The following is a 25,713-nucleotide window of genomic DNA, read 5'->3' as shown; positions in this document are numbered from 1 at the left end:
CTGCAGCTGAGATCAGTGGCGATGATCCCAGCTGCTGGCTGGGGGGAGTATTAGCAGCAGCGGCAGCTCAGAGACAGAGGAGCTCCTGCACTCCATCCTGAGTGCGGGCGGCTTGAAGCCGAAGGGGCTGCCGTGCTTAGGGCAGAGCATGGGCGGTTGGGAGCTGGAGGAGTAAACCCTCCAATATAATGGACTTTTGGTTTTAACAGACACCCCTTCCTGCATTCATCCATTATTGAGAGTTTACTGTATATTTATTGTACAGCACCCATCATTTGCATTTGAAAGACTAGAAAGATTGAATGAGCAGCATCTGGGTAGAAGTCTTAAGTCCAAATACCTGTGAGCCCAAGGGGTCTTTAGTATAAAAACTCCTGCATACTTTTCATTTCAGTTTTATCTGGGATTCCAGCACAGACAAGCTTATGCCCAAATAATCTGTTCATTTTTTAAGGTGACTAAGAGTTATCCCTCTGAAATTTATTTGTATTTGTTCTCATATCAAATTGATTTCTTTTCCTTAGACATATTAATACTAATTTTTTTTCTATCCTCAATGCTCTAACTGAACACTAGTGTAAAGTAGGGTGTCAACAATTTTCTTCTGTGCTTTTGCTCTAAGTGATACACTGTTTGTCTAAGGAGGCTCACGTGAAATCTCATTCATATAGTTGATAGTCTTCGGTGTCTTTTGGAGGCTGCTTCTTGCCTTCCAAGCCCAAGTTGTTTTCAGCATTCTGCCTATGAAAGCATATATTCATAACACCAAATATTAAAACCATGGAGACGTATCTAATGGTTCCAGTTCATGACAGTCTGCATATTCTGCCACATCTAAATTAATACTTGAATGGGATTCACTTAGTGAGCACGGAAGTAAGTTCATGTGGTAATGTTTTCTCTTCATTTGAGATGCTGCTTATGTAAACTGTGACAACTGTGTAAATGATGAATCTTTCAATTTTAGGATGAACTTTCTGATGTTAGTCAAGCGGGCTCAAAATCTACTACCCCTGCGTCAACAGCTGCTTCAGATGAGCCTGTGATATCTTCTGAAACTCCCCTGAAAGAGGATGAAGAAGGGCTTGCAAAAAGTGCAGATACACTGAACAAGAAGTCAGATGTAAGCAAGCACATTGAAGTGCAGGTAGCTCAAGAAACAAGAACTGTGTCCATCGGTAAGCTGCTGTAACAGTTCAGGCATTTTATATGCCTGATATGCAATTCAACGCAATATAGTACGAAATAAGCCTGTAGGGAAGGGGAATATTTGTGTTCATGCTTTTTGGAGTGCAGAATACTGTTGTTGAAATGAAACAGCTCCCTGGGCTGTTAACACCTTATGTTTTATGGACTGTGATGTGTATATATGTATTACAGTCCCAGGGTTATTTTTAAAAAAAGGAAATATGTTGGATGATCAAATTTCATCTCCCTTCGTGATTTTCCCCTTACAATAGATGTTGGCTGCTTTGGTCTGCCTGGTGTTAAATATTTGAGGTGATGGGTCTTCCACCATTTTCTTTGGGAGATTGTGGCAGAATGCAAGGCCTTGCCTTCACAATGTCAGTTTTTACTTATTGCCAGTGAGATGTGTATATGATCTAGTGCTCAACCTGCTTTAAAAGCAAGCACAGCCAAATAGTATATGTTCAGCATCATTTGAGAGGGAACCTGAAATTCAGACATCATAAAATTGTTTTTAAACTAAAAATCTTCATTAGTCCCTCTGTTTTCATGAGTGATGATGTGTGTTTTTTTTAAACTTCAGGATGATACAGAAATATCTCTATGAACTCAAGAGCTGTATAAGTTAGGGATATGGAGATAAATATATCTCATAGATCTGGAAGGGACCTCAAGAGGTCCATTGAGTCCTGTATTCTTGGCAGGACCAAGCATCCTCCCTGCCAGATTTTTTTTCTAATCTCTTTGCCCCAGATCACAAAATGGCTTCCTCAAGGGTTGAACTCACAACCCTATGTTTACAAGGCTGGTACTCTGTAAAATCCTATTTGTTTAATTAGTTAAACATTAAGGGCGTGGCTATACTGCTTCTCCCTTTCAGAAGGGGCATGTAAATTTGGCTGATCAGAAATTCAAATGAAGTGGATTTAAATATCGTGCACCTCATTCGCATACTCATGCGGGAATTCGATTCCAGAAGAGGTGATTTCAAAACCCAAAACAGCTGTGTAGACAGGGTTTGTTCCAAAGAACCCTTTCGAAAGCACTCTTCCTGGGGGGAAAAAATAATAGGGAGAAAGGTGCTTTCAAAAGTGGGGTTTCCTTTCGAATGAACTCCATTAACATGGCTCTTTTGGCTTTTGAAATCAGCTCTTCCAGAACTGAGATTCCACATGAGTATGCATATAAAGCACAAGATATTTAAATCCACACCTCATTTGCATTTGATTGGTTTGTGTTTGCATGTCCCTTCCAAAAGGGAGGGGCAGTGTAGCCACAGCCTAAGATTAATCAGTTAAACAGGGAGGGGACACACTTCAGTCTAGCTGGGCTGGAGCAGACTCTCTGCCTCAGATGGGGGCTGCTCTGGTCAGGCTGGATCATCCCTGCCCATGGCGGACCCTGTTGGGTTGGAGCAATCCCCCCAGGATAACCGTAACCCTAAATGGATGAGGCTTACCAGTTAACCATTAACATACTTACTACAATTCACAGGCTTTGCCACAATAATGTGTGATATTTGTCAGGAGGACTCCTGCATGTTGTTCTCCTTAAGCCAATAATGTGCACAGAACTTCTCTTGTATTTGACTATTTAATGTGGTTAATGGAGACATGTTACTTTTCCTCATTTTCATCCCCAGGTGCTACTGAAAATGAAGAAAAATCTGAAGTTCAGGCAATCATTGAGTCCACTCCAGAGCTGGATATGGATAAAGATCTCAGTGGATATAAAGGTTCAAGGTAAGCCACGTACAGTGACTACACAGATTAGTATTTTGAAAGGTACAGTTATACATTTTGAACTTGTATGACTTGTTTGAAGTTTTAACTGTTTGAGAACACACATTACACAATGAATTCTCATGACTTGTTTTTCTTTCCTCAAATTCTGCTTAAACAGGAAGTTTTTGTTTTTACTAATACAATTAAAGTACATATGTACTTGACACCTAAATACAGTTTTCCCATTCCCACTTAGAGAGCATGCACAAAAAGAGGGCTTTTATCCCTTTTTAAAAGAAGGGCTCAAGATACTGGCACATTGCTAGTTGGATTCTCTTGGATTTTTCACCCACCCCCTTAAAATCCAGTTTACTGCTGTATATTGCAGTATCACCACATTTATACTGCAGAGTCATAAGGGTGGTCACATTGGGTCAGACCAGTCATCCATCTAGTTCAGTAGTCCTGTTAGACGGTGGCTAATTCCAGAGGCATTAAAGCAGTGGCTCCCAAACTTTTTGGCTTCACACTCCCCTTTTTGATTTTTGAGAAACCCTTAAACCCATCCCTACCTTTTCTTTACCATCATCTAACTCCTTTTAATAAAATATTCAATTAGTAATTTAAAAACACAATATTGACTTAAAAATAGGCACATAGTTTTTCTTGGCCCAAAAATTTAATAAAAATGTAATTTAACATAAAAAAACCAGCACTTTCAGTCCCAATTTCTGGCATTAGGAGATACAGGGACACTTAAGCTAGTCCTACACTCAACTCTAGTGCCAGCAGCTTGATGTAAATGAGCAGTCTCAAAAATGCAAAATGGCTGCTCATTTGCCTATTCTTGGAAGAAAAGAAGCAATGAAGATGTGGTGGTTCTTCGAGTGTCCCTGTGGGTGCTCCACAATAGGTGTTGGGCTCGCCCGGCGCCGCAGATCGGATCTTCCGAGCAGTTTCTGCCAGACCGCGCATGCGCCGGTGCGCGCCGCTCGCTTGCGCGCTCCTGGCCACGTGCGCGATCCGGTCCCCGCCAGTTCCTCTTACCCGCCGTCGGCTGCAGACGGAATCCGACTAGGCTACGGCCACATTAGCGTATTCAATGGTTTTAACTGTTTTTTCTTTAAAGTTTTCAAGTTCTTAGGCTACTGTTAAGTTAGCCAGTTTGTTGTTTTCAAAAAAAAAAAAAAAGAAAAAGAAACAACAAGCGGGACGGCATTCAGTCCAGTCCTAGTTACAAGCGGAGCACCGGAGGCCAGGAGCCTAGGGCCATTAGCCCTCCTGCCGTAGCAGGCCATCGGAGAGGGGGAAAAACAGCACAGAGAAGGTGCTAAGTACCCATTCACAACTGAAAGACTCACCAACAATGTCCTCTTCAGGATTCAAGAAATGTGAGTCCTGCCGAGAGGCAATGCCAGCGTCTGATGGGCACAGTCTCTGCATAAGGTGCCTGGGGGAGTCCCATGTCACGCAGAAATGCTCCTTCTGTGCAAAACTAACAGCCAGAGCAAGGAAGGACAGGGAGATGCGGCTTAAAATGCTGCTATTCGACAAGGCCCTCCAGCCAGATCTGCCGGAGCAGCCGCAGCAGGAGGGACCCTCCGGGGCCCATAAAAGGAAAGCCGCCTCCCTCACCCCATCAGTGCAAAAACGGAGGAAAGCCTCCCCAGCCCGATCCCTGCCGGCAGCAACAGCGAGCGGGATGGGAGGAGCGCACAGCCTCCAGCTGCAGCAACAGCTGATCGGCGGCGACATGGAGAGCCACGTGGAGGCGGCTCGGCCTCCGATAATCAAACAGCCGCCCCGCACCGCAGGCAGGAGGGCGGCTAAACAAGCGCTGGTACCGGCAGCACTGCAAGCAGCGGCACCGACCCCCGGGGAACCGGCGGTGCAGAGCGCGCAGACACGTAGCCTGCAGGCACCGGAGGACACTGCCCGTGCGGCACCGCCCATGAGCGTGCCGAGCACGGCGCGGACGGGGCCGAGATCCCCTACATGTCAGGGGGCGGAGTTAACTCCTCAAGGGAGGGGGAAGGCTGTACACAAAACGAGGCACCGCAGCCCTTCTCCAGACAGGGCTGCAGAGTTGCTTTCTCTCAGCCCTCCGCTTATGCTGCAGACTCCAACCAGAAGGCAGGGGTCCCCCCAGCCTACCCGGAGCCCCCGTCTCCATTTTTACAACCAGCCTCGCCCTGGCTGGGACCACCTTCACCCTTCCTGGGGTTTGAGCCGCTGGAATACTATCCCAAATCGCTATCTCCAGTGTCCCAGATCTCTCAACGATCTCGCTCCCCCAGACGCAGAGGGTATGCACCAAGGGAGTGGTCTAGGTCACCTTATCAAGAACAGTGTCTATACTGCCATGGTCGCCCCTATCACGCGGGGCATAGACACCACCGGCAATTTACCAGGGAAAGATCCCCACAGACGGTCCCGTATCCCTGAGGGCAATCGCGAACGGGGACAGAGACTCAAGTATCTCAGGGGGAACTGGTTATGGAACCCCGAGATTTTCCCTTGCAAGCTTCCAGCGAGAGGCTGTACCATCACCAACAGGAACCGGAAGGGTCCAGAGAGGCGTATCCTAGTGGTTCCTCGCTCTCCTCCCCGGACGAGGCTACGACCCCGGGGGACGTCCATCCTCCGGACGATCTCAAACAGTTTCAAGAGCTGTTTAAGAGGGTGGCCTTCACTCAAGGCATCCAGACAGCAGAGGTGCAAGAGAAACACCATAAGCTCCTCAAAAATCTGAGACCTCTGGCCTCCTCCAAAATAGCAATACCGCTTGATGAAGCAATCTTGGAGTCTGCCACTATGATATGGCAGACCCCTGCGACTATTCCGCCTGTCCACAAGAAAGCGGATAAGAAATACTTCGTGCCGGCGAAGGGCATGGAGTTCCTGTTCAGCCACCCACAACCAAATTCCTTGGTGGTAGAGTCGTCGCAACAAAGATCAAAGACATCTCAATTCAAGACAGGGGGAACAGACAAAGATGCCAAAAAGCTAGAGCTGTTCGGCAGAAAGGTCTACTCCTCCTCCACTCTACTGTTGCGAATGGCAAATTACGCAGCGCATTTAGCGAACCATAATTTCGACAACTACACTAGGTTAACCTCCCTCATGGACTCGCTTCCAGAGGGCAAGAAACCGGTGCTCAAGGCCATCGTGCAAGAAGGCTACGCGGCCTCAAGGACGGGAGTTCAGATCGCCCTGGAAGTTGCGGACACAGCAGCATGCTCCACAGCTACGGCAGTGGTGATGCAAAGGGAGTCCTGGCTCCGGACTTCGGGTATACCGAGGGATCTGCAGGCAAAGATCGTCAATCTTCCCTTCGACTCGCGGAAGCTGTTTGCTGAATCAACTGACTCGGTCCTTCATTCCAGTAAAGATTCAAGAGCCACACTTAGGACCCTGGGGATTTACACCCCTCCATACAGAAAGAAAAAGTACTACCCTCAACAAAGACGGTACCAGTACCAGCAACAGCGTCCCCAGTACCACAGGGATTACGAGCAAGGGCGACATCAACAGCACCAGCAGTACAGAACTCCCAGGCGACGTTCCCAACAGAGCCGTGCATCCTCGGGGCAGGGCCAAAGGCCACAAGTTTGACACACAGATCCAGGGCTGCACCATCACTACCATTGCACAAGGTCATCCGAAGCGGCTATTCCACCATCGCCTCCGACCGTTCTACGACCAGTGGCAAAGGATCACCACAGACAAATGGGTGCTGGAGATCATAGCCACGGGGTACGCCATCCCCTTCCAGTCGCTCCCACCGCCACGACCTCCACCCAGGCCACACCTCCAGGAGGCCTCCCACGTAGCGAGGCTCAAGCAGGAGGTAGACCATCTCATGCTCATAGGGGCAGTGGAAAGAGTGCCGGAGCAACTGCAAGGGAAAGGGTTCTACTCGAGGTGCTTTCTCACGGGGAAAAAGACAGACAGGAGGCTGGAGGCCCATCTTAGATCTTCGAGGCCTCAACCGGTACCTGCGCAAGCAATGCTTTCGGATGATCACAATTGCCTCCATCCTTACGGCACTAGACGATGGAGATTGGTTCGCAGCCTTCAACTTACAAGACGCGTATTTTCACATAACTATCCATCCGGCTCACCGGCGATTCCTCCGGTTCATGGTAGGCAAAGAACATTTTCAATACGAAGTCCTACCGTTTGGCCTTTCCTCGGCCCCCAGAGTCTTCACCAAGACCTTGGCAGTGGTGTCAGCCTACCTGCACAGACAGGGGGTATTTATATTCCCGTATCTGGACGACTGCCTACTCAAAGGGGCCTCGAAGGAGGAGGTACTACGCATGATACGCGTCACAGCAGGCACGTTCTCTTCGCTCGGCCTGGCTATCAATCTGGCAAAATCAAAGATAGACCCCACACAGGACATAGAGTTCATAGGGGCACGCATAAATTCTATTACAGCGAGAGTGTATGTACCAGAGACTCGCTTTCGGGCCATCGGCTCCCTCGTGCAGGTCATCACCTTCAGCCCTACAGTGCCGGTCCTGATGTGCTTACAGCTGCTGGGCCACATGACAGCAGCGACGTTCGTAGTACAGAACACCAGGTTACACATGCGCAGTATGCAGCACTGGCTGGCGAGCATATACAAAGCGGCAGCACACACTGTTCACAGGGTGGTGTCGCCTGCAACAGAGGTGCGGAAATCCCTGCAATGGTGGGTAAACCCCAAGAACTTGCTAACAGGGGTACCCTTCCACCAACCACAAATATCAGTTTTTCTTACTACAGATGCCTCCCTCGTAGGGTGGGGAGCACACATGGGCAAAGAGGTGATGCAAGGGCTGTGGTCCTCCACGGAGCAGTCACTGCACATAAATATACTGGAGCTCAGAGCAGTGTTCAACGCCTGCAGACACTTTCGAGACCATATACAAGGCAAAGTTGTCGAGATCAGTACAGACAATACCTCCACCATGTTTTATGTAAATCGGCAAGGAAGAGCTCGGTCCCGTGCCTTATGTGCAGAAGCAGTCCAGTTATGGAACTGGTGCATCGCCAACAATATAATCTTGAAAGCCTCGTACTTACCAGGCACTCACAATGTGAAGGCAGACCAGTTGAGCAGGTGTTTTGCACTTACGTACGAGTGGCAGATCCGTTCTGATCTGCTACGACCAATTTTCCACGCATGGGGTTTTCCCCAGATAGACCTGTTTGCCACTCAACACAACAAGAAGTGCCCATGATTCTGCTCCAGGGCAGGACTGGGACAGGGGTCCCTGGGGGACGTGTTTGCAATCTCGTGGAGGGGCCCCCTGCTTTACACTTTTCCTCCCACAGTGCTGATCCACAAAGTCTTGCAGGAAGCCAGGAGGGAAGGAGCCCGAATGAACCTGATAGTCCTAACGTGGGATCGACAGCAATGGTTCCCCCTACTCCTGCGCATATCGGACCGTCCACCGATGCCCCTTCCGGTGGCGCCGGATCTGCTCACGCAAGCCCAGGGTCCATAGTGCATCCGCACCCCCAAGGCCTGCGACTACAAGTGTGGTTAATCCATGGCTCAGCTCCCTAGAGAGCACATGTACGGAGGAAGTGCAGCAAGTCCTAGAAAGTAGCAGGAGGACTTCCACTAGGAAGACCTACAAGCAGAAATGGACTCGCTTCACGGCATGGTGTTCTACCAAACAGCTAGCCCCCCTTTCGGTGCCTATACCTGTAATATTAGAGTATCTACTGGACCTCAAGAGAGGAGGACTCTCACTATCCTCGTTAAAGGTCCACCTTGCCGCCATTTCGGCCTTCAGACACGAAGAGGAAGGGCACACGGTGTTTGCCCATCCCATGGTTACCAGGTTCCTCAAAGGGTTGGTAAACCTATACCCCCCTCGGAAACCGCTTCCACCTTCGTGGAACTTGGACCTGGTGCTTAATGTGCTAACGGGACCACCGTTCGAGCCCTTGGCCACGGTTTCCCTCCGCCTCCTTATGATAAAGACGACCTTTCCTCTCGCCAGCTCGCAGGGTGAGCGAGCTTGCGGCAGTTATGGCAACGCCACCCTGCACTGTTTTTTTCCAAGGTGGCGGTAACCATACGGCTGCATCCAGCCTTTGTTCCCAAAGTTTCTTCTGAGTTTCACATTAACGAACCTATTGTTTTACCCTCGTTTTATCCAAAGCCTCATAACTCTAAGAAAGAGGCGCGCCTACATCTTCTGGACGTGAGGAGGGCGCTAGCCTTCTATATAGACAGGACCAAGTCCTTCCGGAAAACGGATAGACTCCTAGTCTGTCTTGCTCCCAAATCGAAAGGAGAAGGTCTCTCTTCGCAGAGAATTTCGACGCACATCGTAACCTGCATAAAAATGTGCTACGAAATCAAAAAGACTCCTTTACTGGCCACTCCCAGGGCTCATTCCACTAGGGCAGTGGCGGCATCAACAGCCTTTTTCAAGGGCGTTGCGCTAAAAGACATTTGCAGAGCGGCGACCTGGTCATCCTACGACACCTTCACCAAACATTACGCCCTTCACAGGGTATTCCAAGAGGATACCCGTCTCTCTGCAGCGGTCCTCTCGGGGACAAGCTGCACGTAATCCGATTACCCACCTCCTATCTTGGGTTACTGCTGGGTAGTCACCTATTGTGGAGCACCCACGGGGACACTCGAAGAAGAAAGAAAAGTTACTCACCATAGTAACAGTGATTCTTCGAGATGTGTCCCTGTGGGTGCTCCACTACCCGGCCATCCTCCCCGCTTTGGATCTCTGTTTAGTGTTTTGCAGGAGCATCCGAGGTGGTTGGTCAAGGAACTGGCAGGGACCGGATCGTGCACGTGGCCAGGAGCGCGCAAGGGAGCGGCGCGCACCGGCGCATGCGCGGTCCGGCAGAAACTGGTTGGAAGATCTGATCTGCGGCGCCGGGCGAGCCCGACACCTATTGTGGAGCACCCACGGGGACACATGTCAAAGAACCACCGTTACTACGGTGAGTAACCTGTCTTTCTGCTGGCAAAAACCCCTTTTGTTGGCAGCCTCTTATCCCTGATTTTTTCCAGGGATAAGGGGCTGGTGATGGGGGGATTTTGCTGGCAGAACCAAGTCTCACTGCTTGTTTTCTGCTGTGAATAGGGAAATGAGCTGCTCAGATATGCAAATGAGCAGCTGTTTTGCATTTTCGAGACTGCTCATTTGTATGAAGCTGCTGGTACTAAGGGTGAGTGTATCACTAGCCTTAGAGTCCAGTGCCATTCTTGCCTTGCTGCCAGAGATGTTAGCTGCCAGATTCAGATGTGCTCCCTACTCTCCCATTGCTAGCAGCTCACTCTCTTGTTTTTGAGACCTTAGTCCCTTGCTCTCTGAGGATGGAGGGTAAAAATTTTGAGAACAGATCAAGTCCCGATGCAAGTCATTAGGCACTTGGGAGTCCCAGTGCTTCAATTGCTTTTGAAAATGGGAATGAGGGCATGGCAGTTGTGTACAGTAAGGCAGTATGGATGTGCACGGTGCTATTCTGCTGGGTATCAAGTCTTTCTGTGTGCATCCTGCTGTCAGGCACTAAAAGTTCAGTAGTGCACTTACTTCAGAGACCATTATGTCTGTGTGGAAAAGTCCTTAGTCTTGTAACCCACTTATGCCCTGTAAAGGCATTTGCTCACTGCAACAGCACCTCATTCTGGCCAGGTGTGGTGTACAATCTATCTCCCCATGTTCTACCCACTGCTGAAGTTGTATTGTGATTACATTTGTCTGTCTTCTTTCAATTTGGTCTCTGGCCATGTCATGCTTTATTCCAATGGTTTTTAACCAGTGTGCTGCGAGAACTGTCTAAATGTGCCATGGAAATTTCATTAATTTCTCTTCCCTGCAGCTTTTTGCAGAGCCCAAGAGGGGAGGGAGAAGCCGGGAGAATTGATGAAATTAGATGGCATGCTTAAATGACCCATCTCCAGCAGGGGCTCAAGCAGCAAGGCTGCCTGAGTGAGTCCCTGCTAGTGTGGGCTCATCAATTTCCCTCCTGCAGCCACTTTATAAAGCATCTGGGAGGGGAAATTGATCCAAGCTCATGCTAGCTGGGAACCAGGCAGCCTTGCTGCTTGAACCTCCAGCTGGCTTGGGGGGTCATCAGTCCCCACTTCTTGGCTCTGCAAAGAGCTGAGGGAAGGGGAAATTGACCAACCCTGGGTTGGCTGGGAGCTCAGGCAGCCAAGCTGCCTGATTCACAGCTGCCATGGGGTTGGTCAGTTTCCCCTTGCAGAGGCTTTCCAAATAGTTCTGGGAGGGAAATTGACAACCCTGCACTAGCTGGGAATCAGGCAGCCTTGCTGCTTGATCACCCCCTTCCCCTGGTGTGGTTCTACAAAGAGCTGGGGGAGGGAAAATTGGTATGAACCACAGCTCAAAGGAGCTTGCAGGGAGGGGAACCTGCTTTCTGGAGCTGCCTCCTCCCCTACAAGTAATCAAGTAACCACTGAAATTTTCAGCTGTTACTCCTATTGTGGTGGGCTTTCACAAAAGGGAGAAAAACTGAGTGTGCTGTGGAATGTTTTGTCTCATCAAAGTGTGCCTTGTTACTGAAAAGGTTGAGCACCATGGCTTTAATCTACCTCTTCCTCTCCAGCCCAGCTATGATCTAGTGACCGTGTAGCAGGTCTTCTGTCTCTGGGCTCCCTGTCCCTCATATCCTTATCTCTGAGGTCTTCATATTACCTTATTTGATGGCTGGTGAAGAAATCCAGGCCCTCTCTTTACTTTTGGTTGTAGTCCAGAGAATCTGTACCTGGCAGCCAAGCTTTACTCCCCCAGACTTCTTGTTGCTTCCCTGGACTGTTTACTGGATTTTTTGTCCCCTAGAGTTTGACCTGATTGCAGACTTCTTTCAGCCCATTTTTCTGTATCTCCCAGGTACTGCCAGTTAGTTGTCCTCTCTGGCTCACAGTAACGTCTTCAGGGTCTGTGTGCCATATACTTCTCCAAGACAAGTATTTCAGAAATGTCTACTCAAGTCTTCAGTTATTTTTTGTTACTGGATGAACTATAAGTCAAACCATGGAGCAGATTTTCTTTGCTGTCCAACTGCATGAAAAGTTTGAATGATGACTGATTCAATTTTCTGACTTATAAAATTTTCAATTCTTTTGCTTAGCACCCCAACCAAAGGTATAGAGAACAAAGCGTTTGATCGTAATACAGAATCTCTCTTTGAAGAGCTGTCTTCTGCTGGCTCTGGCCTAATTGGAGATGTGGATGAAGGAGCAGATTTATTGGGTAAGACAAGTTAGTTGACTAAATTATTATATTAGTGTATTTATGACATACTACTGGTAATTGTAGCTCCTTTTAAGTATTTCCTGTTAAGATTCATTGTATTAAGCCCCTACTTCAGTGGCCTTGACAGATATGATTTAAATTTGGTTAAGTCAGTAATTAAATGTGTGTAATTTCATGGTTAGGTCTTTTCAGTGTGAAATACTATTTTTTTTGTTGTTGTTCATGACTTCATACAAGAATTCTGGAATCCATACATCTACATTTTCCCAAACCTCCACCACCCTATCCAGCTTCAGGTCTAATGCCAATGTTTTTGGGGTTCTAAATCAAGATTACAAATATCAAATTTTAACTATTCAAAATCCAAATAACTTGAGTTAAGACAATTCTCGTAGCTGCTTTTGCTGCAGCTGCATGAAGCTGAATAAGGCTCCATTTTTCTGTACTGACAAATGAGACCTTCTCCTAGTTCAGTTTCTGTGATATAGCACACTTCTTTAAATTCAAGCCTTTTCATCAGTTGTTTAAAATGCTTGGTATTTGAATTGCTCTGTATATTGTATGACACAGGAATGTGTCTAGTGCCTCATTTATTTAGGACATTTTTCTTACAAAGCAGTTCTTCACTTCGTACAGTCAAATTAACAATACTTAAAATATTGGAAGTAGAGGTCCAAAAAAAATTGCAATAAAAACTGACAAATCAAGTATGTAGGACTGTAGGTGGGGGATGTTAGGTGTCTTGGCTGAGATAATTAAGAGCATCAAAGTAAGGGAAGGAATCCTTGTAATACATGAGGTATTTGTTGTCTTTGTTCATACCAAGTGTAAATGTATTGAATTTGAATATGAACACCAATTCATGAACTTCTTTATGTAATATGTTTTTAAAATCTTTGTTCTGAGACACAAATTTAAGGGGGGTCCAAATGGTAAAGATGTCATTGATGTAGCATAAATAAAGGTGGGGTAATGGGATGAAAGCCAAGGAATCTTTGTTCTAAGTTGGCCATAAAAATGTTTGCATACTGTGGGGCCAAGCGAGTGCCCATAGCAGTGCTGCTAATCTGGAGGTATAAATTGTCCCCAGATTGGAAATAATTGTGCGTGAGAACAAAGTTACATTGGTCAGCCACCAGATTTGCTTAGAACAGCAATTGTTTAGCTCGTGTCTCATAACCCCTCCTTTACTTATGTTGCATCAATGACATCTTGATCATTTGGACCCAAGGTAGAGAGACTCTGGAAGAATTTCGCAGAGGTTTTTAACAACCTCCACCCAACCATCAATCTCTCATGTGGAATAGTCAAGGCTGAGAGAGATTTCCCAGACACCATGGTACAAATCACTGATGGCCACATGGATCCCACTCTCTACCAGAAACCCACTGAATGCTACACTTACCTAGATGCCTCCAGCTTCTGTCCAGCACACACCACACAATCCATTTTTTATAGTTAAGGCCTTAGATACAATCACATCTGCTCTGATCTTACTGACAGGGACCGAAAAATTCAAGACCTCTATCAAGTATTCATAAAATTGAATTACCCATTGGGAGAAGTGTTACAAAAAAAAAAAAAAAATTGGTGACAGGGCCAGATGAATACCCAGAAAGCAGCTACTTCACGATAGGCCCAAGAAGATCAACAGAACACCACTTGTCATCATCTATAGCCCCAGCTAAAACCCCTGCAATGTGTCAGCCTAATCTAGATCATGATGCTACACTCCGTAAGGCCCTAGGTGACAGGCTCGTCTTTTCCTATAGACAACCTCCTAACCTGAAAAAGATTCCAATTAGCAGTCACAGGCTACACCACATTAATACTATTCCTGGAACTTTTCCTTGCGACAAACCCCACTGCCAACTTTGTCCACATATTTATTCTGGGGATACCATCACTGGACCTAAGCATGTTAATTATAAGATCCAGGGGCTCATTCGTGTGTACTTCAACCAATATTATGTATGCCATTGTTTCAACAGTGCCCCACCACTATGTGCATTGGACAGATGGGGCAAACCGTATGCCAAAGAATGAATGGACACAGAGCAAACATCAGGTATCTGAATACACATAAGTCAGTCAGTGAACACTTCAGTGGAGGGGGCCATAAAGTTAGACCTGAGAATTTGTGTCTTAGAAGAAAGAGACTTTAAAAACAGATTACATAGCGAATGTTCTGTTTGTTCATACCAAGCGTTAATGTGTCGAATCTGAATATGAACTCCAATTCACAACTATTACCTCGCACATTACAAGGCCTGCTTCCCCTCCTTTGCTGCTTGTAATTATCTCAGCCAATACACTTAACATTCCCCACCCATCATCCCCCTCCTTCAGCCCTGTGTACTTGATTTGTCAGGTTTTTTTGCAATTTTTTGGACCTCTACTTAGATGTCAGTCTGTACTGAGAATGCTGTTGATTTGATGCAGCAGGTCTGTCCCACGACAGCTCATCACCAAATAAATCATTTTGTTTTTGAAGTACTATTTTTCTGCCATTTTTGTTTTGTGAGAATACAGACTAACATTGCTACCTCTCTGCTACTATTAAAATTCTGGGTGGCAAATTGGACCTTCCCCATTCTCTTTATATTGTTCATGTTTGGAGTTTTGCCTGTGAGGGAGAGAGTGTATTCCTGTTGCATTGTCAAACAAGGTGGTGTTGAGAACCAAATCACTGAGAAACACTTTAGTGTCCCTGAGTGATTAACAAAAAGCAACAACTCAGTAATGATATCTTTTGAGCTGGCAGGCAGGATTTGCAGTAATTTCAGAGTTCAGCAGCAAATAGGTCCTTAATAAGCAGGTGCCATGAAACTTTTACTATGGCAAAACAAATGCCATTTTTCAGCCTCCAAGATTTATTGTGAACGGATGACACTAGACAGTAGAGAACTTCCCTTCAGGTTTGTCTTCACTGCCATACTAAATCAGTACCTATGCAGCCCATCTGGTGAAGACAGTGTATGGCAACAGTGCTCCCTTTGTAATCGTCAAGAGGCGGACACCAGCCTGGGGCCTCTGGAGCTTAGCACAGTCTCTACAGTCTGAGCTCGCTCTCCACTAGGGCTGTAGAGGAGGCTCACTTTTCTCATGGTAAGTGTCTAGGTACCACTACATGGGACAGTGAACCACACGCAGTAGGTTACCTTGTGAAATGTAACTGTTCCCCGTCAACGAGAAATAGGGAAGCTGTGTCAGCAGGAGAACATTTCCTGTCAACATAATGCACTGTAGACACTGCTTTAAGTCGCTGTAAGTTGTTGCTCAGGGACTAGCTTTTTTTCATATTTCTGAGCAATGTAACTTGCATTGACTTTACGTGTAGAGATGCTCTTGGAAGCAGCTGATATTGTTAGCCTAAAATGGTCTGTGTAGAAGGCATGAAAAGCAATTTCTTCGAGTGTCCCCGTGGGTGCTCCACAATAGGTGTCGGGCTTGCCCGGCGCCGCAGATCGGATCTTCCAAGCAGTTTCTGCCGGACCGCGCATGCGCCGGCGTGCGCCGCTCCCTTGCGCGCTCCTGGCCATGTGCGCGATCCGGTCCCCGCCAGTTCCTCTTAACCGCCGTCGGCTGCAGACGGAATCCGAACTAGGCTAAGGCCAAGTAGCGTATTCAATGACTTCAGCTGTTTTTCTTTAAAGTTTTTCAAGTACTTAGGCTACTGCAAGTTAGCCGGTTGTTATTTTTCCAAAAAAAAAAAAAAAAAAAAAAACAACAAACAAACTACAAGCTGGACAGCTTCAATCCAGTCCCAGTAACAAGCGCCGGAGGCCAGGAGCATAGGGCCATCAGCCCTCCTGCTGCGGCAGGCCATCGGAAGGGGAAAACAGCACAGAGAAGGTGCTAAGTACCCGTTTAACAACTCAAAGACTCACCAACAATGTCCTCTTCAGGATTTAAAAAATGTGAGTCCTGCCGAGAGGCGATCAAGGAGAGACAGGGAGATGCGGCTTAAAATGCTGCTTTTTGATAAGGCCCTCCAGCCAGACGTGCTGGAGCGGCCGCAGCAGGAGGGACCCTCCGGGGCCCATAAAAGGAAAGCTGCCTCCCTCACCCCATCAGCGCAAAAACGGAGGAAAGCCTCCCCAGCCCGATCCCTGCCGGCAGCAACAGCGAGCGGGACGGGAGGAGCGCGCAGCCCCCAGCCGCAGCAACAGCTGATCGGCGGCAGCACGGAGAGCCACGTGGAAGCAGCTCAGCCTCCGATAATCAGCCAGCCGCCCCGCACCGCAGGCAGGAGGGCGGCTAAACAAGCGCCGGTACCGGCGGCACCGCAGGCAGCGGCACCGACCCCCGGGGAACCGGCGGTGCAGAGCGCGCAGGCACGCAGCCTGCAGGCACCGGAGGACACCGCACGTGCGGCAGCGCCCTCGAACGTGCCGAGCACGGTGCGGATGGGGCCGGGATCCCCTGTACGTCAGGGGGCGGAGTTACCTCCCCAAGGGAGGGGGAAGGCTGCACACAAGAGGAGGCATTGCAGCCCCTCTCCGCACACGGCTGTGGAGTTGCTTTCTCACAGCCCTCCGCTTATGTTGCAGACGCCAACCAGAAGGCAGGGGTCCCCCCTAGCCTACCCGGAGCCCCCTTCTCCATTTTTGCAACCAGCCTCACCCTGGCTGGGACCACCTTCACCCTTCCTGGGGTTTGAACCGCTGGACTATTATGCAAAATCGCTCTCTCCAGTGTCTCGACGATCTCCCTCCCCCAGACGCAGAGGGTATGCACCAAGGGAGTGGTCTAGGTCACCTTCCCAAGAACAGTGCCTATACTGCCATGGTCGCCCCTACCACGTGGGGCATAGACACCATCAGCAATCCACTAGGGAAAGATCCCCACAGACGATCTCGTACCCCCGAGGGCAATTGCGACCGGGGACAGAGACTCAAGCATCTCAGGGGGGACTGGTTATGGAACCCCGAGATTTTCCCTCGCAAACCTCTAGTGAGAGGGTGTACCACCACCAGCAGGAACCGGAAGGGTCCAGAGAGACGTACCCCAGCGGTTCCTCGCTCTCCTCCCCGGACAAGGCTACGGCCCCGGGGGACGTCCATCCTCCGGAAGACCTCAAACAGTTCCAAGAGCTGTTTAAGAGGGTGGCCTTCACGCAAGGCATCCAGACAGCAGAGGTGCAAGAGAAACACCATAAGCTCCTCAAAAATTTGAGACCTCCGGCCTCCTCCAGAGTAGCAATACCACTTGATGAAGCGATCTTGGAGTCCGCCACTATGATATGGCAGACCCCTGCGACTATTCCGCCTGTCCAAAAGAGAGCGGATAAGAAATACTTCATGCCGGCGAAGGGCATGGAGTTCCTGTTCAGCCACCCACAGCCAAATTCCTTGGTGGTGGAGTCGTCTCAACAAAGATCAAAGACATCTCAATTCAGGACAAGGGGAACAGACAAAGATGCCAAAAAGCTAGAGCTGTTCGGCAGAAAGGTCTACTCCTCCTCCACTTCAACGTTGCGAATGGCAAATTACGCAGCGCACTTAGCGAACCATAATTTCGACAACTATTCCAGGTTAACCTCCCTCATGGACTCGCTTCCAGAGGACAAAAAGCCGGTGCTCAAGGCCATAGTGCAAGAAGGCTACGCGGCCTCGAGGACGGGAGTTCAGATCGCCCTGGACGTTGCGGACACAGCAGCACGTTCCACAGCAACGGCAGTGGTGATGCGAAGGGAGTCCTGGCTCCAGACTTCGGGTATACCGAGGGATCTGCAGGCAACGATAGTTGACCTTCCCTTCGACTCGCGGAAGCTGTTTGCTGAATCAACTGACTCGGTCCTTCATTCCAGTAAAAATTCAAGAGCCACACTCAGGACCCTGGGGATTTACACCCCTCCATACACAAAGAAAAGGTACTACCCTCAACAAAGACGGTACCAGTACCAGCAACAGCGCCCCCAGTACCACAGGGGTTACGAGCAAGGGCGACATCAACAGCACCAGCAGTACAGAACTCCCAGGCGACATTCACAACAGAGCCGTGCGTCCTCGGGGCGGAGCCAAAGACCACAAGTTTGACCACAGTCGCCTCCATCCTGACAGCACTGGACGATGGAGATTGGTTCGCAGCCCTCGATTTACAAGACGCGTACTTCCACATAACTATCCATCCGGCTCACCGGCGATTCCTCCGGTTCATGGTAGGCAACGAACACTTCCAATACAAGGTCCTACCGTTTGGCCTCTCCTCGGCCCCCAGAGTCTTCACCAAGACCTTGGCAGTGGTGTCAGCCTACTTGCACAGACGGGGTATTTATATTCCCGTATCTGGACGACTGCCTGCTCAAAGGGGCCTCGAACGGGGAGGTACTACGCATGATACGCGTCACAGCAAACACGTTCTCTTCACTCGGCCTGGTTATCAATCTGGCAAAATCAAAAATACACCCCACACAGGACATACAGTTCATAGGGGCTCGCATAAACTCGGTTACAGTGAGAGTATATCTACCAGAGGCTTGCTTTCGGGCCATCGGTTCCCTCGTGCAGGTCATCACCTTCAGCCCTATGGTGCCGGTCTTGACGTGCTTGCAGCTGCTGGGCCACATGGCAGCGGCAACGTTCGTAGTACAGAACGCCAGGTTACACATGTGCAGCATGCTGTACTGGCTGGCGAGTGTATACAAACCGGCAGTACACACCGTTCACAGGGTGGTGTCGCCCACAGCCGGGGTGCGCAAATCCCTGCAATGGTGGGTAAACCCCAGGAACCTGCTAACAGGGGTAGCCTTCCACCAGCCGCAAATATCGGTTTTTCTCGCTACAGATGCCTCCCTCATAGGGTGGGGAGCGCACATGGGCGAAGAGGTGACTCAAGGACTGTGGTCACCCGCGGAACAGTCACTACACATAAATATACTGGAGCTCAGAGCAGTGTTCAATGCCTGCAGACACTTTCGAGACCACATACAAGGCAAAGTCGTCGGGATCAGTACAGACAATGCCTCCACCATGTTTTATATAAACAGGCAAGGAGGAGCTCGATGCCGTGCCTTATGCGTGGAAGCAATCCGCTTATGGAACTGGTGCATCGCCAACAATATAATCTTGAAAGCCTCATACTTGCCGGGTGCGCACAATGTGAAGGCAGACCAGCTGAGCAGGCGTTTTGCACTCACACACGAGTGGCAGATCCGTCCCGATCTGCTACGGCCGATTTTCCACGCATGGGGTTTTCCCCAGATAGACCTGTTTGCCACTCAGCACAACAAGAAGTGCCCATGATTCTGCTCCAGGGCAGGACTGGGACGGGGGTCCCTGGGGGACGCGTTCGTGATCCCGTGGAGGGGCCCCCTGCTTTATGCGTTTCCTCCCACAGTGCTGATCCACAAAGTCTTGCAGAAAGCCAGGAGGGAAAGGGCCTGAATGATCCTGATAGTCCCAACGTGGGATCGACAACAATGGTTCCCCCTACTCCTGCGCATGTCGGACCGTCCACCGATGCCTCTTCCGGTGGCGCCGGATCTGCTCACGCTAGCCCAGGGGTCCGTAGTGCACCCGCACCCCCAAGGCCTGCGACTGCAAGCGTGGTTAATCCATGGCTCAGCTCCCTAGAGAGCACATGCACAGTGGAAGTACAGCAAGTCCTAGAAAGTAGCAGGAGGACTTCCACCAGGAAGACGTACAAGCAAAAATGGACTCGCTTCACGGCTTGGTGTTCTACCAAACAGCTGGCCCCCCTTTCGGTGCCTATACCTACAATACTAGAGTATTTACTGGACCTCAAGAGAGGAGGACTCTCGCTATCCTCATTGAAGGTCCACCTTGCTGCCATCTAGGCGTTCAGACATGAGGAGGAAGGGCACACGGTGTTCGCCCACCCTATGGTTACCAGGTTCCTCAAAGGGCTGGTAAACCTATACCCCCCTCGGAAGCCGATTCCACCTTCGTGGAACTTGGACCTGGTGCTTACCACGCTAATGGGACCACCGTTCGAGCCCTTGGCCACGGTTCCCCTCCGCCTCCTTACAGTACAGACGACCTTTCTTCTTGCAATTATGTCAGCTCGTAGGGTGAGCGAGCTCGCGGCAGTCATGGCAACGCCACCCTGCACTGTTTTTTCCAAGGAGGCGGTAACCATATGGCTGCATCCAGCCTTTGTTCCCAAAGTTTCTTCCGAGTTTCACATTAACGAACCTATTGTTCTACCCTCGTTTTATCTAAAGCCTCATAACTCCAACGAAGAGGTGCGCCTACACCTCCTGGACGTGAGGAGGGCGCTAGCCTTCTACGTAGACAGGACCAAGTCCTTCCGGAAAACGGATAGACTCCTAGTCTCCCTCGCTCCCAAATCGAAAGGAGAAGGTCTCTCCTCGCAGAGAATCTCACAGCACATTGTATCCTGCATAAAAATGTGCTACGAGCTCAAAAAGGCTCCTTTATCGGCCACTCCCAGGGCTCATTCCACTAGGGCGGTGGCGGCATCAACAACCTTTTTCAAGGGCGTTGCGTTAAAAGACATTTGCAGAGCGGCGACCTGGTCATCCTACGACACCTTCGCCAAACATTACGCCCTTCACAGGGTATTCCAAGAGGATACCCGTCTCTCTGCAGCGGTCCTCTCGGGGACAAGCTGCACATAATCCAATTACCCACCTCCTATCTTGGGTTACTGCTGGGTAGTCACCTATTGTGAAGCACCCACGGGGACACTCGAAGAAGAAAGAAAAGTTACTCACCGTAGTAACGGTGATTCTTCGAGATGTGTCCCCGTGGGTGCTCAACTACCCGCCCATCCTCCCCGCTTTGGATCTCTGTTTAGTGTTTTGCAGGGGCACCCGAGGCGGTTGGTCGAGGAACTGGCGGGGACCAGATTGCGCACATGGCCAGGAGCGCGCAAGGGAGCGGCGTGCGCCGGCGCATGCGCGGTCCGGCAGAAACTGCTTGGAAGATCAGATCTGCGGCGCCGGGCAAGCCCGACACCTATTGTGGAGCACCCACGGGGACGCATCTTGAAGAATCACCGTTACTACGGTGAGTAACTTTTCTTTACCTTTCAATCTCATTGTTGAAGCAGGGGTAGGGTAGAACTTGCAAGGACTGAATATGTATTTTTCTGTAATCTGAATGTCTAGTGATTCACGTTGTGCACTTGCCTGACTATTTCTTCTTCATAGAGATCTGACTCCAGAGTTGCACTGGAGCTGATTTAATTTTGAATATAAGCAGCACCCATGGGAGTTGTACCTGCAGTTAGTGGCCATTGTCCATAGTCTGGAAAGATCGCCTCCAGAGTAAAGAATAGTTCTGTTCTTTCCCCCGTGCTCTGAACTTCCTTACTGAGACTACAGGCAATGGTGATGGAGGAGGGGGGAAAAAAAAAACAAAACACACACCTCTTCCTAGTTTTAGTAGGCTCCCAAAATTAACTTCACATATGGTGGGAATTTTACTTGCTGCAGACATTCTGCAGACCTTTCATAGCCATTGAACTTTTAATGCCTACTTTTTGCCTGGTAGACTTACAAAATATTTATTTTAAATCTCTCAAACTTGCTTTCTCCTGGTTTCTCTCTGGTGCCCGCCCCCCTCCGTCCCATTTTCCTTGCACAAAATGAAGCATTTTTGCTCTTACCACTTGAGCAAAGGTAATTTTGTTACTTATGTTCATAAGAATAGACTTTAAAAAATTGTTAATGTATTAGGCTTCTCATGTTATGTGAAAATTTGCATTGACCTAGTAACTTTTAATATGTTTATATTGGTTGTTTCATTTATGTGGCATTATAGAACATGGATGTTTTTGTCTCCAAACATGCATTTTCCTAGCTGTTGCATCTCACACCTGCTGCATCTATTTAGAGTGTTGCATGTGTCTTTAGACAGTTATTCCATTCTAAATTAATGTTATAACCCTTTTGAGTTTCTAGTTTCATAAAACCTAGTTAATTGGGATTCTCTAATCTTTTCTTTCTCTTGGGCTGCATACCCAGGGGAATATTCTGGTGTGTATGCTTTTAAATACCTTGAAAACTATCACTTCTCAGTTAGGCATTCTTGGCTGTTGCTTTCATTTAATACATTACCTGCTTTTTTCCTGCTTGGAAACATTTTTTGCCCTGGCGTCCTTTTGGCTTTCCTGCTGTGCTTTATCTACATTCCTGTTTAGTGTAGGGACCCAAACAATTATTCACATTTAGTGCAAATCATCCTAGATAAGCTTGTAGAATAGCTTGTTGTATAAAATTCAGCGTTCAAAAAAGCAATGTGATTCTTCACACAATGAAAACCTTCTGGTGATTGCTGTGACAGAGCTCCTTTTTTTTTTTTCTCCAGCTGTTGGTAAAGTGAAAATAACGTATTTTCTTAAGGTACCGTCCTACTTTCAGTCTGTCCCAGTGGGCTCTGAGACACCTGAGGTTGCTTTTCTAGGGGAATATAATACAAGAATCATTCACAAGAATAAATACATTTCAGTATGCATGCCTATTTTAAGTGTTTTTTACTGTTACTAAGATTTGTTCATTCTATTTATTTGTGGTTTTGTCAAATATTTTGGAAGATATTTGTGTTCAGGGAACTTGGCAAAACCAGACGTGCACACTGTTCTATTAAGGAGGGTAATTCCTGAAGTTTTTTTATTTTACTGTGTAATGCTCACTACTAATTTGCATAAGTGCTTCTGTAATTAGAGTGTACATACTGCTGGGCATGGTAGTCTTCAAAATAATTGGCTGAACAAGACAACGATCATTGCTTCTTCATTTGTACATTTTAAATATTAAAACAGCACTTAAATGCTACAGTAGAATCTACTTAAAATAGTCTTGAAGCACAATGACACTAATGTATAGGATCTTCCTAGAAATATGAATGAACCTTATGGATGCAGGAAAATGTTCGAAAGCATTTAAACTCAAAATTTGGAAACTTTTTTCAGAATCAAATATTTTTGTCTAAATTTTGCTCTGTTGGGTTTAACATTATATCCAAATACCACTCTTCTAAATTGTCCCAGAAGCTAAGATTACCTTTTAATCCAGGCGTGTCGAGCCCGCGGGCCGCATGCAGCCCTGGACAGCTAGTAATGCGGCCCCACAAGATCGTAAATTTTTAACATTATTATGTGATTTATATACATTAACTGTATTATATATTTTATATGCGGCCCAAGACACTTCCTCTTCACTCAGTGCGGCCCAGGCAAGCCAAAAGGTTGGACACCCATGCTTTAATCCATTATAAAGCTTTTTTTTATGCCAGGCTAATTTATTTGGTGTTACTCCTCTGTTTTACTTTGTCTTGCATATCAGTCTGCTCGGAACCATAGCATATTTCATTTCATATTTTTAGTGCTGGCTTTTCTTCAGTTCACTCTTATGGCTTACAAATTTCCTAATTTATTATTGCTTTTCACTCATATCACTCCTTACATTAAATGTTTCTTGTTCTTGTTTTTGCTGTACATGGAATTCATGGGCTTTAAAGACCGTAATTTCTTTGGTAAGGTATCATCTGCTTTGGGAGATCTTCAAGGTTTTCACACTTGCTCTGAGCATTCGTATTCAAAATGTCCTTTGTATTATGGAGGCCTCACTTTGAACATAATATACACTGTACAACCTCTGTAGGGGAAGACTTCATTGAATGTGAATGATTAAATTATTCTTCTCTTTTAATCACATAGATTGTCTGTCTGTATGACACAATAGTGCTTAAAGCTTGTAGTTCATTTTGGGAAAACCAGCAGACACTGTTGGTTGTTAGCCAGGGCTATCTTCAGGTGTTAAGTGCCAGAGGATGAAGCAGAATTATGTAGAGAAGGAAGAAACTAAAAGCTTTTTAAATATTTGCTCACTGGGAGCATTTGCATTGCTTCTGTGAGTTGCTTGTGTAGTCATCTTGTTAGGTAGATAAAGACAAAATGTAGACTACCTTTATTTCAATAAAATATACAAATTTAATTTCCCTGTTTGTAAAATATTCATTCCTTTTTCTTTTAATTCATTCACTTACTCTCCATTGGAAAGGAATGGGCCGTGAAGTTGAAAATCTTATTTTGGAGAACACACAGCTACTGGAGACGAAGTAAGTGTCAAGCTGTTGCATTTAGCAACATCTTACTACCCACCTACTCCCTCTCCTCGCTCTTTTTTGATAATTTTTTTAAAACAGTGCCACATGGGATCACTGGCAAATAGTGAAGTCTTTTTTACGTTAGTATTAAACAGTATGTGTTAATATTCAGAGCTGCCCACATTTGTGTACTGTATTTGGCTCTTTGAGAGGAGCACAATGTATTTGATTTTGTCTAAAAGGTCACTTCGGTCTGCTAGTTACACTTTTTGCTTGATAGACTTGTATTGCACTTTGCCAGTGTCCACCACTTCTGTTAGCATACAGAGTATTAAAATGATGCAAAAACTTGAGTGAGCAAGGAATCTTGTCCCTTGGATTAGATGGCTAGTTTCCAAGAGCAAAACAAGAACTGTGCATTACATACACCATCGTTCAGAGAAACCTAGCGCTCCTGGCTTTGTGATAGGTTTGCCACCTTTTCTAATCCTGAACACCCCTGCTCTTTCTTTGTGGCCTCACTTCTTGCCCCACATACCTCTCTTCTCCTCCCCAGTCATTCTCCCCATCTGGGACTCACCTACCATCTACAGATATGGGTTGGAAAGATTGATATGAACCTGACAAATCAGGGCTCAGGGGCTCATGGTAGTGTTCTGGAGATGGGCTGGAGGATGAAAATTGGGACATTGCAGGCGGCAAGAACAGGTGCCTCACTTCCTCTGTGCACAGCACTGGTACCGACTTTATAGCTAAGTCCAGGAGACAGGCTCGAAGGTGGGAAGAGCAGCTTCTGCTAAGGGGAGTGGCTCCTCCAGCTCCAGCAGCATCAGCTGTGTGCGCCCCCCCTCCCCCCTCCACTTCTGGTGGCAGAGGCCAGTTCCTGTCAATTTCCCTTTAGGACTGGATGTTCTGCTCAAAAAGTGAACACATGGCACAGTGCTATGGCTTTGCAGGTATTCTTAAAATTTGTAAAAGACTGGGCTAAGATGCTCAATGTAAATAAAGGATCTTCAAGTAGTGTCCCCATGGGTGCTCCACTGCACAGATGAAAGCCCCTCACTTCATTCTCAACCGCCTTTGGCCTCCAGCTGTCCTTACCTACATCATTAGTAGCTTCTTCCCCTCTACTTGGGAGAGCACTATAGGGCTCTGGAAGAGAGAAGGAAGTGAGGGGCTTTTGCCTGTTCAGTGCTAGGTAGCTTCGAGGCAGACCATGTGGGAGGGAGAGCACATGAACTGGCTCAGTGGACACTTGGACCAAAATCTCCAATTACAGATGTAGGGGCACACACACACCTACAGTGGAACACCCATAGGGAAACACATCTCAAAGAGCCATCATTACTGCACAAGGTGAGTAACTGCTGCCCTAAAAAAAAGGGTGGGGGGAATGGGAGATGGGGGCGGGAGAGAAACTAGCTTATAGGAACGTGGCCAGTCTGCTTTCTAATGCAATAGCAGCACTCTACAACTCCTATTATATACTACCTGTAATATATAATATTA

The 25,713-nt window shown here is 47.6% G+C and overlaps 1 protein-coding gene across 3 annotated transcripts in view; it reads left to right on the top strand.

The window, feature by feature from the left end:
• The window catches only part of SPAG9 (sperm associated antigen 9), a 154,774-nt gene that overhangs the window by 63,316 nt on the left and 65,745 nt on the right, over positions 1-25,713 (top strand). For all 3 annotated transcript variants that reach the window (XM_075014966.1, XM_075014965.1, XM_075014967.1), the window contains 4 exons: positions 968-1,178; positions 2,831-2,930; positions 12,042-12,163; positions 24,159-24,216. In XM_075014966.1, the coding sequence (XP_074871067.1) occupies positions 968-1,178; positions 2,831-2,930; positions 12,042-12,163; positions 24,159-24,216 (491 nt within the window). The remainder of the gene's footprint in view (positions 1-967; positions 1,179-2,830; positions 2,931-12,041; positions 12,164-24,158; positions 24,217-25,713) is intronic.

This window comes from Carettochelys insculpta, chromosome 20 (genome assembly GCF_033958435.1).
Source record: "Carettochelys insculpta isolate YL-2023 chromosome 20, ASM3395843v1, whole genome shotgun sequence".
NCBI lineage: Eukaryota > Metazoa > Chordata > Testudines > Carettochelyidae > Carettochelys > Carettochelys insculpta.
Note: the sequence above shows the minus strand (reverse complement) of the source record. Positions and strands in the feature narration are given on the sequence as shown.